At 37.8% G+C, this 13,568-nt stretch overlaps 1 protein-coding gene across 2 annotated transcripts in view; it reads right to left on the bottom strand.

Annotated features, from left to right (window-relative positions):
• The window catches only part of LOC122559963 (phosphatidate phosphatase LPIN2-like), a 235,190-nt gene that overhangs the window by 56,751 nt on the left and 164,871 nt on the right, over nt 1-13,568 (bottom strand). For both annotated transcript variants that reach the window (XM_087994824.1, XM_087994823.1), the window contains exon 2: nt 337-537. In XM_087994824.1, coding sequence (XP_087850950.1) covers nt 337-528 — 192 coding nt within the window. In that variant the 5' untranslated portion in view covers nt 529-537. The remainder of the gene's footprint in view (nt 1-336; nt 538-13,568) is intronic.

Consider the following 13,568-nt stretch of genomic DNA (forward strand, 5'->3'; position numbering starts at 1 on the left):
AAAGGAACTAAAATGACAGAACTATATCAACTTATGGCTAGTTTCCAGAAATTCTAAGTGTAGAATTTTAGTTTAGAATTCTTCCACCATCTGTGCAAGGTTTCAGAGAGTATATTCCTTACTAAAAATAGTTGAAATACTAAAATGACAAAATAATGTTTCTATCAGGAATTACTTACATATCTGACTACAACTGGTGTTGTAAACTGATGTTTTTTTTTTAAATTGTGGAAATGCAAAACAAGAGAAAAGGTTTGGAGCAATTAGTTCAAGAATTGAGGCCCATTACATAGATTGTTTATATAGGTTCAATAAACGTTGACAAAGCGAACTTACCACCTTCTCTTTTGATCGCAATACCCCAAGCTTCCCAAAACGAACGTGAAAGGGTGAACAATGGTATGAGCCATCTGGCTGCCTCACTACGATGACATCGATACATCCTGTCAAGGTAGCCGGATTCAATCCTTTGTAAAGCTCCTTCACCGTGACAAACACCTGCTCAGCCAACTGCCCAACATAATTCATGGTTTGGGACTGAAATAAAGTTAAAAGAAAATAAGTTACTATATATCAGAAGTCTCTGAATAATAGCACTTCGTGGTCAATGAATTAAATGGCATATTAAAAACAGGTTCCAAACCAGGAATGCTGAATGATTAAATTATAATGTAACTAGAGGGAAAATAAATCCTTTCTGCATGAAAAGAGAATACTAAAACGCCTTTAAATTTTGGAGATATTTGGTGTAATGCTTCATTTTCCTGGACTTTTTAACGGATTTGCTAACAATTACAGCCTTAAGGTTTTATGGAAGAGAATACTCTTCTTCAGCAGGACAGGATTTTTCCAGCCTCCAACCAGTACTGAATTAGCTAAAAGACAGACAAATTTGAAATAATAAATTCATAAATATATCAGCACAGAAGGTGGTGTCTTAAGCTCATTATGCTTGTTGCATTATTTATTCTGTTTTGCAGGTCTCAGTTTTGATTCTATTTCTTTTGAATTCTTTTATTCTTATTTATTGTGATTGGCTCGGCTTATACAGTCATTTAGACTGGATATTTGCATAATCCTTTGCATGAAAAAATTGGATTAAAAGTATAAAGTATATTGCTGATTCTGTGGGTCTATGAAAAAAAGTTACTTTCCACCTTCTCAGAATTGAGAATTTTAATTAGATATCCCTTCAGATTTCTGTGTTAGAGTAAATAAAGACTTTCAAAGCCTCTCAATTTTGGCTCTCAGCCGGGTATTACCGTCAAAACAACTGTTGCACTTTTGCATATCTTCTATAGAAATGTGCTAAAAAGTATTCCAACTAACATCTTATATATTCAAAAATTTGCCAGTATTTTAGAATCTACAGCTTTTGTTTATTAATAATATAATTAATTCACTACAGATGAAAACTCTTCATAGCTACCTGTATAATTACTATTCTTGTCGGTGACTGCATGATAGATATTTTCACTGGGAAAAGGGTAAACAACTGCTCCATTATCATTCTTGCATTACCACAGTAATGTACACTTTGACCACAGAGTTCCTGAGATTTCTTTCAAAGACAAAACTCCCTGTCATTTTTCTATGTACAAACTTGGGCTTCTACGATCGAAAATAAATGCTTTCCATAGTAATATGATCCATGGAAGGTTTCAATACATATCTTAATGTCTAAAAATGTTTCCAGCTCTCAGTTTCTAATGCATCAGCACCCAAAGAACAGGTGTAAGACTCGTTTTTTTTCTATCTCTCGCAGCGGTTCCATTATTACTGGTTTACCTTAAGTTATGCATGTCAGTTTGCTGTCTAGTTGATGTAAAAAAGATCTAACCTTGTAAATGCTCCTTTGATAATTTGTTACAAGCAATAACAATAAGTCATCAAGACTACCCCATCCTATTAAAAGATATCTTTCACACGCAGTGCACAAATATCAAGCAACATAAACTCCTAGTGATACCCAAAGTGGAAAAGAAATTTCAGCCTATTAAGCAATAGCTATCTCAGATTCTTCCTAGAACTCACCAAGAAACATCAAGGAAGCTAGAGGAACACTATAAATTCTTTTAACATTTTTTAACTCAGTTAAAACAGCCGCTGCCCACATTTTCTCTTAAACAATGCAAGATTATAGAAACTTTTCAACTTCCAACTACACTTAGCCATCTATTGTCACTTCACTCTTTTAAGCCTTAATATTAAAGTCTTAAAATTAAAGCCTTTATATTCAATAAAGAGCGACTTGTTTCACTTTCAAGTATTCAGATGACTGTTAATTCACATTTTCTGATAGCAATGGGTAATTCAAATACAAGTTAGATACACCCTTTAGTCGTTATGATTCATCAGATCATGCTCTGTGATATGACCTGATAACAAGAGCAATTATCCAGTCAAAGAGCTGACTAACTGGTGAAAATCACTGCCTTGGAAACCAAAGCCGTAAACATAATGTATTGATTACAAAGGTAACGCTCAGAAAATCTAATATAGCATTATTTCAGAATAAAGTGCAATAGTAACAACTTGTATTTAAGCTTCTTTTCTAACCTATGAACATTCCAGCTGGATGCCCCTTTGCTTTGATATCAGAATGATCTATGATAAGTAGACAGAAGACTGAAAACTTGAGTGACCAAATCTGTATGTGTGTATGCACATGACATTAGAATTTTAACTGATAGAGTTGTATGCCAACAGCTTATAGTTGTTTACTTGCAGCATCTATTTATTTGCAATAAATGGTAATTCTTGAGAATTACAAAAATCTGGTTAATATGTGACTATCAGAGAAGTAAACTGGAGATTTTTGATTCATTTGATAAACCCAAGTATTGTGATGACTCCAAAAATAGTAGGGCTTGATTTCCAGCTCACTACCCAAATGACATGTGACTTTGTACTCAAACAGAAAATAAAACATGGAGGCAATGACTGCTTGCCAGGGCACAAGCCAAAGGTTTGACCCAAAAATGTGTTCAATCTACCTTTGATGATTCTGTCCATATCAAGTTATATTTAAATTTCACGCCAATTTTACTCACTTGGAAAAGTCCAAACATCTAGATGGGTACAGGAATAGAAAAGGTTTAGAGGGATCTAGGCCAAATGCTGGAAAATGGGACTAGTTCAGATTGGGATGTCTGGTCGGAGTTGGATCAAAGGGTCTATTTCCATGCTGTATGACTATATGACTCTTTAAAATTGGCACAAAACCTGTAGAACTGTCCAGTGCAATTTACATACAATGTAAAAGAATTTATGGATTTGTATGATACTAAGCTAGAGGATGAGAGAATCAGTGTGACAGGATAAAGTGTATCTGAGAGAAAGTGCATGAAACCAACAAATAAAAAAAGACATTTTCACTAGAAGATGGTGGGGAATCTAGAACTCACTGCCTGTAAGGATGGAAGAGGCAGAAACGCTCAAAACATTCAAGAAATATTTAGATGTGCAGTTGTGATGCTAAGGTGTTCAAAGTTATGGGCCAAGTGCTGGAAAATGGGATGAGAATAGTCATGTGATTGTTTTGACTGGCACAGATACGATGGGCTGAATGACCGTTTCCTGCGCTGTGTACCTCTATGACTCTACATCTCTAATACTAACAATAAGAGCAGAAGAAACCTGCAGGAGAGCTCCTCAAAATCCAAGTCGGAGTACAAATTGAACATAGAACACTGAGAAAGAAATTCAAAAATGACATCACTGTCATGGAGAATGGATTAGCGCATAATAGTTAAGTGCTAACATCTTTGCCTGTCAATTAAATTAACATTTGCTTTCACAGGTATTAAAAACTCACTTGAATAACAGATATCAAGTCCAATGTTTTCAGTGAAATTTATTATTTTAGCATCCAACTTCTTTAAAGGTCAACTTCTTTGAAGCTAATCTCAGAGTTTCATTTGTGTATCAAGTGCTGCCAATTGTTTGAACATATGCTCTTAAATTTCAGAGTGACTAGTCATGGAATTTCAGAACTTCCTGTATTATCCTGATAAAAAGAAATACACTCTCTCTTTAATTCCAGGTAAAAAGGAAGAACGATGAGTTCATATGTCTTGTTCTAACTCCTGCCTAACAAATTTATTTTCAGATTGAAGAGATTAAGTTTATAAGAATTTAAACATGACTGGAAGATTTGTCTATCTTGGCTGGTGTGAATAATCTTCAATTCATCCCACATCATGCAAATCAGGTCTGAGACAAGGAGTTGAAAAAGATAGGAAGCAAACCCAGGGATGCTAAGAATCACTTTGGACGAGTTCCTGAGAATGAAGTGTTCATTTAAGGAACAGAGCAAAGCATTATGATAACATGAACTTTTGGTTGTTTTAAAAGCTAAATGGGGGTTATTTTCAGTAATTTAGTAGATAAATTGCTTTAAAGTAAGCTAAAGTGTTTACATATTGCTTTTAGTTTGTTTAAAGTCTTTAGTTTGTTTAATAGTCATAGAGTCATACAAACACAAAACATTCCCTTCAGCCCACAATTTCTATGCTGACCAAACACCAAACTAGACGAATCCCATTTACCTGCACTTGGACGCAGATTTTCCTGCTCCTCGGATGCTGCCTGACCTGATGTGCTTTTCCAGCACCACACTCTCGACTTTGCACTTGGTCCATAGCCTACTATATACTACTTGGTTCATAACTAAATCAATTTGGCTCAAATTTATAAAGATAGGAAGCTACTACATTGCTGCATGTCATTTGTTTTCAATAATTTCAATTGGTGAAAAGGAGATGGATGAGTAAACCTGTTATCCAAAAAAAATCTCATTTTTTTGAAACATTCATTATGCTAATTAGGAATAGAGCCACTGCTGGCAAAGCCAGAATTTACTGCCCCATCCCCAGTTGCCCAGAGGACAGCTGAAAGTCAAACATTGGGTTTGGAGTCACATAAGCCAGGCCAGGCCAGGCAAGGATGGCAAATAGCATTTCCTAAAGGACATTAGTGAACTAGATGGGTTGTCCAATGACCATAGAGTCAGAGTCATAGAGATGTACAGCATGGAAACAGACCCTTCGGTCCAACCTGTCCATGCCGACCAGATATCCCAACCCAGTCTAGTCCCACCTGCCAGCACCTGGCCCATATCCCTCCAAACCTTTCCTATTCATCAGATTGGCTGCAGATTTTATGGAATACAAATTCTACCATCTGTCATGGCAGGAATCAAATATGAGTCCCAGAACATTACCTGGAACTTTGGATTAATTGTCTAGATATAATATCACTTGGCCATTGCCTCCCCCTCCATGACATGAATATAACCTGGGAAAAGTACAGAATGTAAGGTATTTTGAGGTTCAAAGGTTTTTGATCAAAATATGTCCAATCCAACCAGGAAGAAAGTAATGACGGATCCAGTTTGGGAAGTGAAGAAGCACCAGTATTATAGTAGGAGATTATATATAACTGTTCACAATATAATTCAGTTTTGAGTGATTCAGGGAAAGAAGGTACCATGAGTACCGGTGGGTAAAGGTTCTTCAAAGCTTCACAGTCATGTTAGAAACCTGGCTGTACTGTGCTCAAATGAAGAAATTGATACTTACATGCACTCATTTACTCAGATCCAAAAATCCTTAATCTTTTAAACCACTATTTGCTTTGCACTGTTCTATTAAAGTGAATAATTCCTATTTGAATGTGAAACAGCAACTGATTTACTGCTGTCAGATATTAGTCATATAGGTAAATGAAATAGGAGCAGATGAACCATTCAGCCGGCTAGCCTGCTCCATCATTCAATAAGATCGGTTTGTGCTTTGAATTTCATAATTACATATACCCTGATAACCTCTGATTCCATTGTCGAGCAAAGATTAATATCTCTCTGTTTTGAAAATATTTAATGACCCTGCCTCTACCGCCTTCTGAGACTAAGTTCCAAAGTCACACAATCCTTAAAGAGAAAATAAAACTCCTCATCCTTTTCCTGAAAGGGCAACCAGCAATTTTAAAACAGTGCTTCCCAATTCTGGATTCATTCACAAAAATACCCTTTCCACCTCTACCTTGTCAAAACCATTCAGGGTCTTATATGTTTCAATTAATTCACCTCTCAAGGCCAACCTGTCCTCCCTTTCTCCAAAAGTCAAGACACTCATTCTGGACACCAAGCTAGTAAATCTCCTCTAAACCACCGCCAGCATTTATATTCTACTTGTACAGTATTCAAGATTTGTTCTAACCAATATCCTCTATAACTGAAGCACAACTTCCATATTTTTATGTTCATTTCTTCTCAGAAGTAAAGACAGCATCCTACTTGTTTTCTTACTAGGTGCTGTACTTGCAATAATAACTTTCTGTGATACATGCACGAGAACACCTCGATCCCGCATACCTCATATTTCCATAGTTGTTCTCCATTTAAGTATTACCCTGCTTTTTCATTCCTCCTGCCTAAATGTACTACTTCACATTTTTCCACATTATACTCAAATTTATTTCTGCCTCTCTGATGCATCACAGTCTCCAATTCTGCCTCCAGTTAAAACTTTGAGACAAAGATGCTCAAACTTCAAGTTCATGCTGCAGATAGGTTTGCTCTGAATCACAACAATACCCAGGAACTCCCAAAAGCTGCAGCCTTGACACATGATCTGTCCTATCATCCTTAATAAGTTTTAGTTGATAATTTCATTACCTTATTCACTAATTTGAAGAATGTGTGTTCACTTCATCACCAATTTTTATACCACAGTAAACTTAATGGAATAATCTTTACCCACTTACTAGACACTAAATAGCTAGTTCATTTTTCTGAAGTAGAGCAAAAATCTATTCACACAGGGTGAGAAAGGTAGGAAAACAAAAGTAAAAAAAACTCCTCCCTCTCCCATCCTTGTCTCTTCACTGAACTCTCCACTCACTAAACATCAGGTTCACACTCAACTTCCCTGACTGCATTTAATTTTCTCAGTCAGCAAACAATGATGCATTCCTCTCAGTGTACAAAGGTCAAATCAACAACTCCCAGAAGTCCAAAAAGTCCTCGAAATTCTGCTAAACAATCATCGACGTGAAACATTAACTGTTTAATTTACACATGCTGCCAAACTGTCTCACTAATACCAGCATATTCTATTTTTATTCCTGCGAGACAGCCTAACTGCAGTGCTTCAAACAGACTTAGACTCTTAAATACATAGATTAACATTTTCCACTTATTTTTAAAAAGAATACTTGATCAGTTTTCTACCTTTCCTTTTATCAAAGTGACCCCTCACAAAGTAACCAATTCCATCAAATTAATATGCATGACTTCCCAGATGAAACTCAATGCTATTTACCGCACATTCTTACAGGCAAGTTGCTTTTCCATAGGGCAAAAGTATACAATTCAAAAAGTGGAAGTCACACAAACCAAGGTAGTTCCCTTTAACATGCCAGTGGCTGTAAGCCTGAATTTATTCCATGTATTTTGAACTGGATAATGAATTGAATAAAAAAAAGGAAAGAAACAAAAAAGGACAAGAAGATAAAATTCAGTACCATTTAGTACCATTAGATCAGATTGCCAAATCAAGGTTCGGTTTATTTGAGAGGGAATAACTAGCCTGCTTGATTACAGGGCAGTATTATGCATTTCATTCAAAAGGAAGCCACTCAGTCCAACAATCCAAGACAGCAAATGAAATGCCAATTTCATTCAGTAAAAACCGTAGACAGAATCGTATTTTCTTTTTACGGAAAAGGCGGGCATGGATTTGGAAGTCTACAATCCAAGGAAGGATTTGGATAGAAAGGAAAGCTTGGACAAGACAAAATGTTTTTCAAAAAGGTCAGGTCATGGAGAAGGTTGATAAAGGTCACGTGGTATCAAGTTTTCAGAGCAATGCGTCTTTGTCAAGTGAACTTTGGGGCAGTGCTCCAAAAGCTTGTGATTTCAAATAAGCCTGTTGGACTATAACCTGGTATTACATGATTTTTGATCTTGACCACCCCAGTCCAACACCGGCACCTCCGCATCAAGGTTGATAAAAAGAGATTTGAAGGGTGAAGAAAAACAACAAGAATAGAGAGAAAGAATAACAATATCAACTAACATTGCAACCAGGAAAGGAAGTTAGATGGTCAACAGTTCAGTGTGAATAGAGTCAAAGTATCTGGAAGATAGACTCATTAATAAGATGAACTCAGACAGGGCTTGAGGAAAAAATATTGGTCAGAACCTGGAGAACAATGCATGTTCAAGGGTAGGACATGGTGAAACTTTACAGCAGGTTTGCCCAATGATCAGATGGAAGGACAGGAATGTCTGGAAACTATTCACATATGTTGCTGGAGTTAAGGGTAGAGTAGCTAACAGGGAGGCTTAAGATGACAGTTTGCAAAAGAAAAAAGTTGTTGTATGGTATCTTTGCATTGCAGCGTGATTCTACATTCAATTCCTACATCCTACTTTGCTAGATGATCTTAGCTGCTATGGAAATGAGGAAACACTTGACTTGTGTGTCCGACATTACAGAAAAAAAAACTAGAATAGGTTCCTGGCCCCTCCCTGTTACGTATTCCTGCTGGAAATACATGTATGCAAAGTGAGGATGGTGTCAAACTCAAATTCATAGCATCATGAATCCCCACAGTGCAGAAAGAAGCCTTTTGGCTCATTGAGTCTGCATTGATCCTCTGAAGTGCTTTCCATGGATGATGCCAGCCGTGGTCAAATGTTTTTGCGCTTACCACCACATAACTAATACAGATTGGGATGAGATCACAAAGGATGACAGTGGTGCTTTCAGCAAAGGAATCAGGAAAGGAAAGTTTCTATTCAAGTTAAACTTAAGAAAAAATAAACAGGTTGGATCTTTCACTACCACCTCTGCCTTTTTACACTTTAGCCATGTACAAAAATACACTTCTCCAGAAATAAAACTTAAAGGCGCACTTAAAAAAAATTAAGAGAATATCAAATGACCCTGCTAAATTCTAGCATTTTAATCTGATAGAATTAGATGACTTATAGACTACATTACAACATAGAAAACACAAATGTTGGTCAAAGTAAATGAATTCAGTTCCTGGCAAGATATCCAAAATCATGACTTACCCAAATTGAAGGTGACAATGTCACAAGAGGGACATTTTTTACCACTGAAGAAAATTGATGTCGAGCAAACTGATTAACAGATTTAAGATTTCTTTCAACAAACATTACTTTCAGTTCTTGACCACAACTGGAAACTCAGCATCCTCTGACAAAAGGAGAGGTCGCACTACTTCAGCACCATGCACTCTTTCCACACCAACATAATGAACTCCAGAACAACTTCCATCCACTTCTTCAATGCAGCACATAGGATTTGAGGTCCTCCATACATTGAAAACCAATTTTTCATGACTGACAGCACATAGGAAACACACCCTGCACCACCCACCACGTCCATGCAGACAGCATACATGCAAATCAGGATGAATGTACTTTAATTTTCAAAATGAACAGATTTGCAACATTTCATGGTTGGACAATAACTATATTGTTGTCTGATTTCCTCACAGAAAATCATTTTACACCCAAATGTAACAATTAAATCTCAGTACAATATTGCTTTATTTTCCAAGCACAGTTAGTGATACAGTCCATCCCACTGTTTACAGTGCAGCATAAAATAACAATTAAAATGTATGACTGGCATCATTCACATACAAACCTGTAAAAGAGTTCATCAATTGTCCACTCAATTCTTTTCCATTTGTTCCAAAAATAGCTTTGAATGCAAATGTACTAGCATGCACTTTTCAGACATTGGTGATAATAAAGGCTTTAACATGAGTTATTTTACAGTTATTTGTACAAGTACTGGCATATTAGAACTGGTGCCATTATTAACAAAGTTTGTCTTCCCCACACAGTTCATTCTCAAGGGTTTTACAAATGTAAGTTTAATAGCAAACTATAGTGTATTGTGTTTATTGTTATTCCAGTAATTTAAAGATTTTGTAATAGAAAAATTACAGTTTTAATCAATTGCTGCTCTTTACCTTAATAGCCTAGATCTCGACCCCAATAAAGGGGATTTGATGAAAACACAGTTGTAAGAGTATGAGGGCAAAACCAGAAAAAATTGGGAATAAAGGTAGAATCAAGGAGAGGGATAAGAATAGGAACAATGATATCTGGTCGGCATGGACGGGTTGGACCGAAAGGTCTGTTTCGGTGCTGTACATCTCTATGACTCTAATACAACTATAAACTAGAAGTATGAATTTATTTTTAAAAGGTGAGGATAAAGTTAATAAGAATAATTAATAAATTGAATTGCATATACACCAACATGCATAGCATCTTAAACAAGAGAACTAGAAGACATAATTGGAACCAAGGTGCCAGATGTGACAACTGAATCGTGGCCTGTTTCTGCGCCACTGATTCAATGCAATTCTCAGAATCAGGAATGAGATACTGAGGACTTCCAATAAAGTGTACACTAGGTGGCTTTTTCTTTCATTACAGTTATTATTTTAACTTTAAAAATTGATATATTTTAAATCTACTTACAAGTTGTCCTATTGCCTATGTGACAACATAGAACATAAAACATTACAGCAAAGTACAGGCCCTTCAGCTCTTGATGTTGCGCCGACCTGTGAAACCAATCTGAAGCCCATCTGACCAACACTATTCCATTTTTGTCCATGTACCTATCCAATGACCATTTAAATACCCTTAAGTTTAGCGTTCCACGCCCATACTACTCTCTGAGTAAAGAAATTACCTCTGACATCTGTCCTATGTCTGTCACCCCTCAATTTAAAGCTATGCCCCCTCATGCTCGCCATCACCATCCGAGGAAAAAGGCTTTCACTGTCCACCCTATCTAACCCTCTGATTATCTTATATGTCTCAATTAAGTCACACCTCAACCTTCTTCTCTGCAATGAAAACAGCCTCAAATCCTATAGCCTATCCTTGTAAGGCCTTCCCTGCATATCAGGCAACATCCTACTAAATCTCCTCTGAACCCTTTCCAAGGCTTCCACATCCATCCTATAATGTGGTGAACAGAACTGTACGCAATACCCCATGTCCGGACTTTTGTACAGCTGCAGCATGCCCTCATAATTCCAAAACTCAATCCCTCTACTAATAAAAGCTAACACACCGTGTGCCTTCTTAACAATCCTATAAATCTGGGTGGCAACTTTCAAGGATCTATGTACATGGACACCAAGATCACTCTGCTCATCTACAAGAAGCTTACCATTAGCCCAGTAATTTGCATTTCTGTGTTGCTCCTTCCCAGGTGAATCACCTCACACTTTTCCACATTAAACACTATGTGCCACCTCTCAGCCCAGCTCTGCAGCTTATCTATGCCCCTCTGTAACCTACAATATCTTTCTGCACTATCCACAACTCCACCAACTTTAATGTTACCTGCAAATTTACTAACCCATCCTCCTTTGCCCTCATCCAAGTAGTTTATAAAAATGACAAACAGCAGTGGACCCAAAACAGTAATTGAACTCCAGGATGAATATTTCCCATCAACCACTAGCCTCTGTCTTCTTTCAGGTAGCCAATTTCTAATCCAAACCACTAAGTCACCCTCAATCCCATGCCTCTGTATTTTGTGCAATACCCTACTGTGGGGAATCTCATCAAATGCCTTACTGAAATTCATATACACCACATCAACTTGCTTTACCACCATCCACCTATTTAGTCACCTTCTCAAAGAACTCTAAAGTTTGTGAGGCACAACCTACCCTTCATAATACCATGTTGACTATCCCTGATCAACTTATTCCTTTCCAGATTATTATAAATCCTATCTCTTATAACCTCTTCCAACACTTTATCCACAACCGAAGTGAAGCTCACTGGACTATAATTACCAGGGTTGTCTCTACTCCCCTCCTTGAACATGGGAACAACATTTGCTACCCTCCAGTTTTCTGGCATTATTCCTGTAGACAATGACCACATAAAAATTGGGGCAGCACAGTGGCTCAGTGGTTAGCACTGCAGCCTCACAGCACTAGGGTCCCAGGTTCGATTCCAGCCTCGGGCGACTGTCTGTGTGGAGTTTGCACATTCTCCTCGTGTCAGCGTGGGTTTCCTCCGGGTGCTCCGGTTTCCTCCCACAGTTCAAAGATGTGCAGGTTATGTGAATTGGCCATGCTAAATTGCCCATAGTGTTAGGTGCATTAGTCAGAGGGAAGTGGGGTCTGGGTGGGTTACTCTTCGGAGGGTCGGGCGTGGACTTGTTGGGCTGAAGGGCCAGTTTCCACACTGTAGGGAATCTAATCTAATCTAAAAAATTTTTAAATGTCAAAGGCTCAGCAATCTCGTTCCTGGCTTCCCAGAGAAACCTAGGATAAATCCCATTAGGCCCAGGGGACTTATCTATTTTTACACTTTCCAGAATTGCTAACATCTCCTCCTTGTGAACCTCAATCCCATCTTGGTAGTAGCCTGTATCTCAGTATTCTCCTCAACAACATTGTCTTTTTCTAGTGAGAATACGGACGAAAAATATTCATTTGGCGCTTCTCCTATCTCCTCTGACTCCATGCACAACAACCCACTACTATCCTTGATTGACCCTAATCTTACTCTAGTCATTCTTTTATTCCTGATATGCCTATAGAAAGCCTTAAGGTTTCCCATGATCATATCTGGCAACGACTTCTCATGTTCCCTCTTGGCTCTTCTTAACTCTTTCTTTAGGTCTTTCCTGGCTAACCTGTAACTCTCAAATGCCCGAACTGAGCCTCGACATCTCATCCTAACATAAGCCTCTTCTTCCTCTTCACAAGAGATTCAACTTCCTTAGTAAATTATGGCTCCCACACTCAACAACTTCCTCCCTGCCTGACAGGTACATACTTATCAAGGACCCACAGTAGCTGTTCCTCGAATAAGCTCCATATTTCAATTGTGTCCATCCCCTGCAGTTTCCGTCCTCATCCTATACATCCTAAATTTTGCCGAATCGCATCGTACTTGCCTTTTCCCCAGATATAACACTTGCCCTGCAGTATATATCTCTCTTTGCATCGCTAAACGTAACCGAATTATAGTTACTATCACTAAACTGCTCACCCACTTCCAAATCTAACACCCAGTACCAAATCTAACGTGGCCTCACTCCTTGTTGGCCTGTCTCCATACTGTGTCTGGGAACCCTCCTGCATACATTGGACAAAAACTGAAACATCTGAAGTACTCGAGCTATAGTATTCCCAGTCAATATTTGAAAAGTTAAAGGAACCCATAGCAACTACCCTGTCTCTCTTGCTCTTATTGAGAATCATCTTTGCTATCCTTTCCTCTACATCTCTGGAACTATTCAGAGGCTGACAGAAAACTCCCAACAGAGTGACCTCTCCTTTCCTGTTACTAACCTCAGTCCATACTACCTCAGTGGATGAGTCCTCAAACATCCTTTCTGCAACCATAATACCGGCTTTGACGAATAATGCCACACACACCCAACCTTTACCATCTTCTCTGTTCTTACTTGACAGCACTTCAAAATATGTTGCTCCAGCCTGATGATAAGATCAACCACTAATTAATTTATACT

Source organism: Chiloscyllium plagiosum, unplaced genomic scaffold (genome assembly GCF_037043375.1).
Source record: "Chiloscyllium plagiosum isolate Xiang-an unplaced genomic scaffold, Cpla_swu_hap1 HiC_scaffold_15, whole genome shotgun sequence".
Lineage (NCBI taxonomy): Eukaryota > Metazoa > Chordata > Chondrichthyes > Orectolobiformes > Hemiscylliidae > Chiloscyllium > Chiloscyllium plagiosum.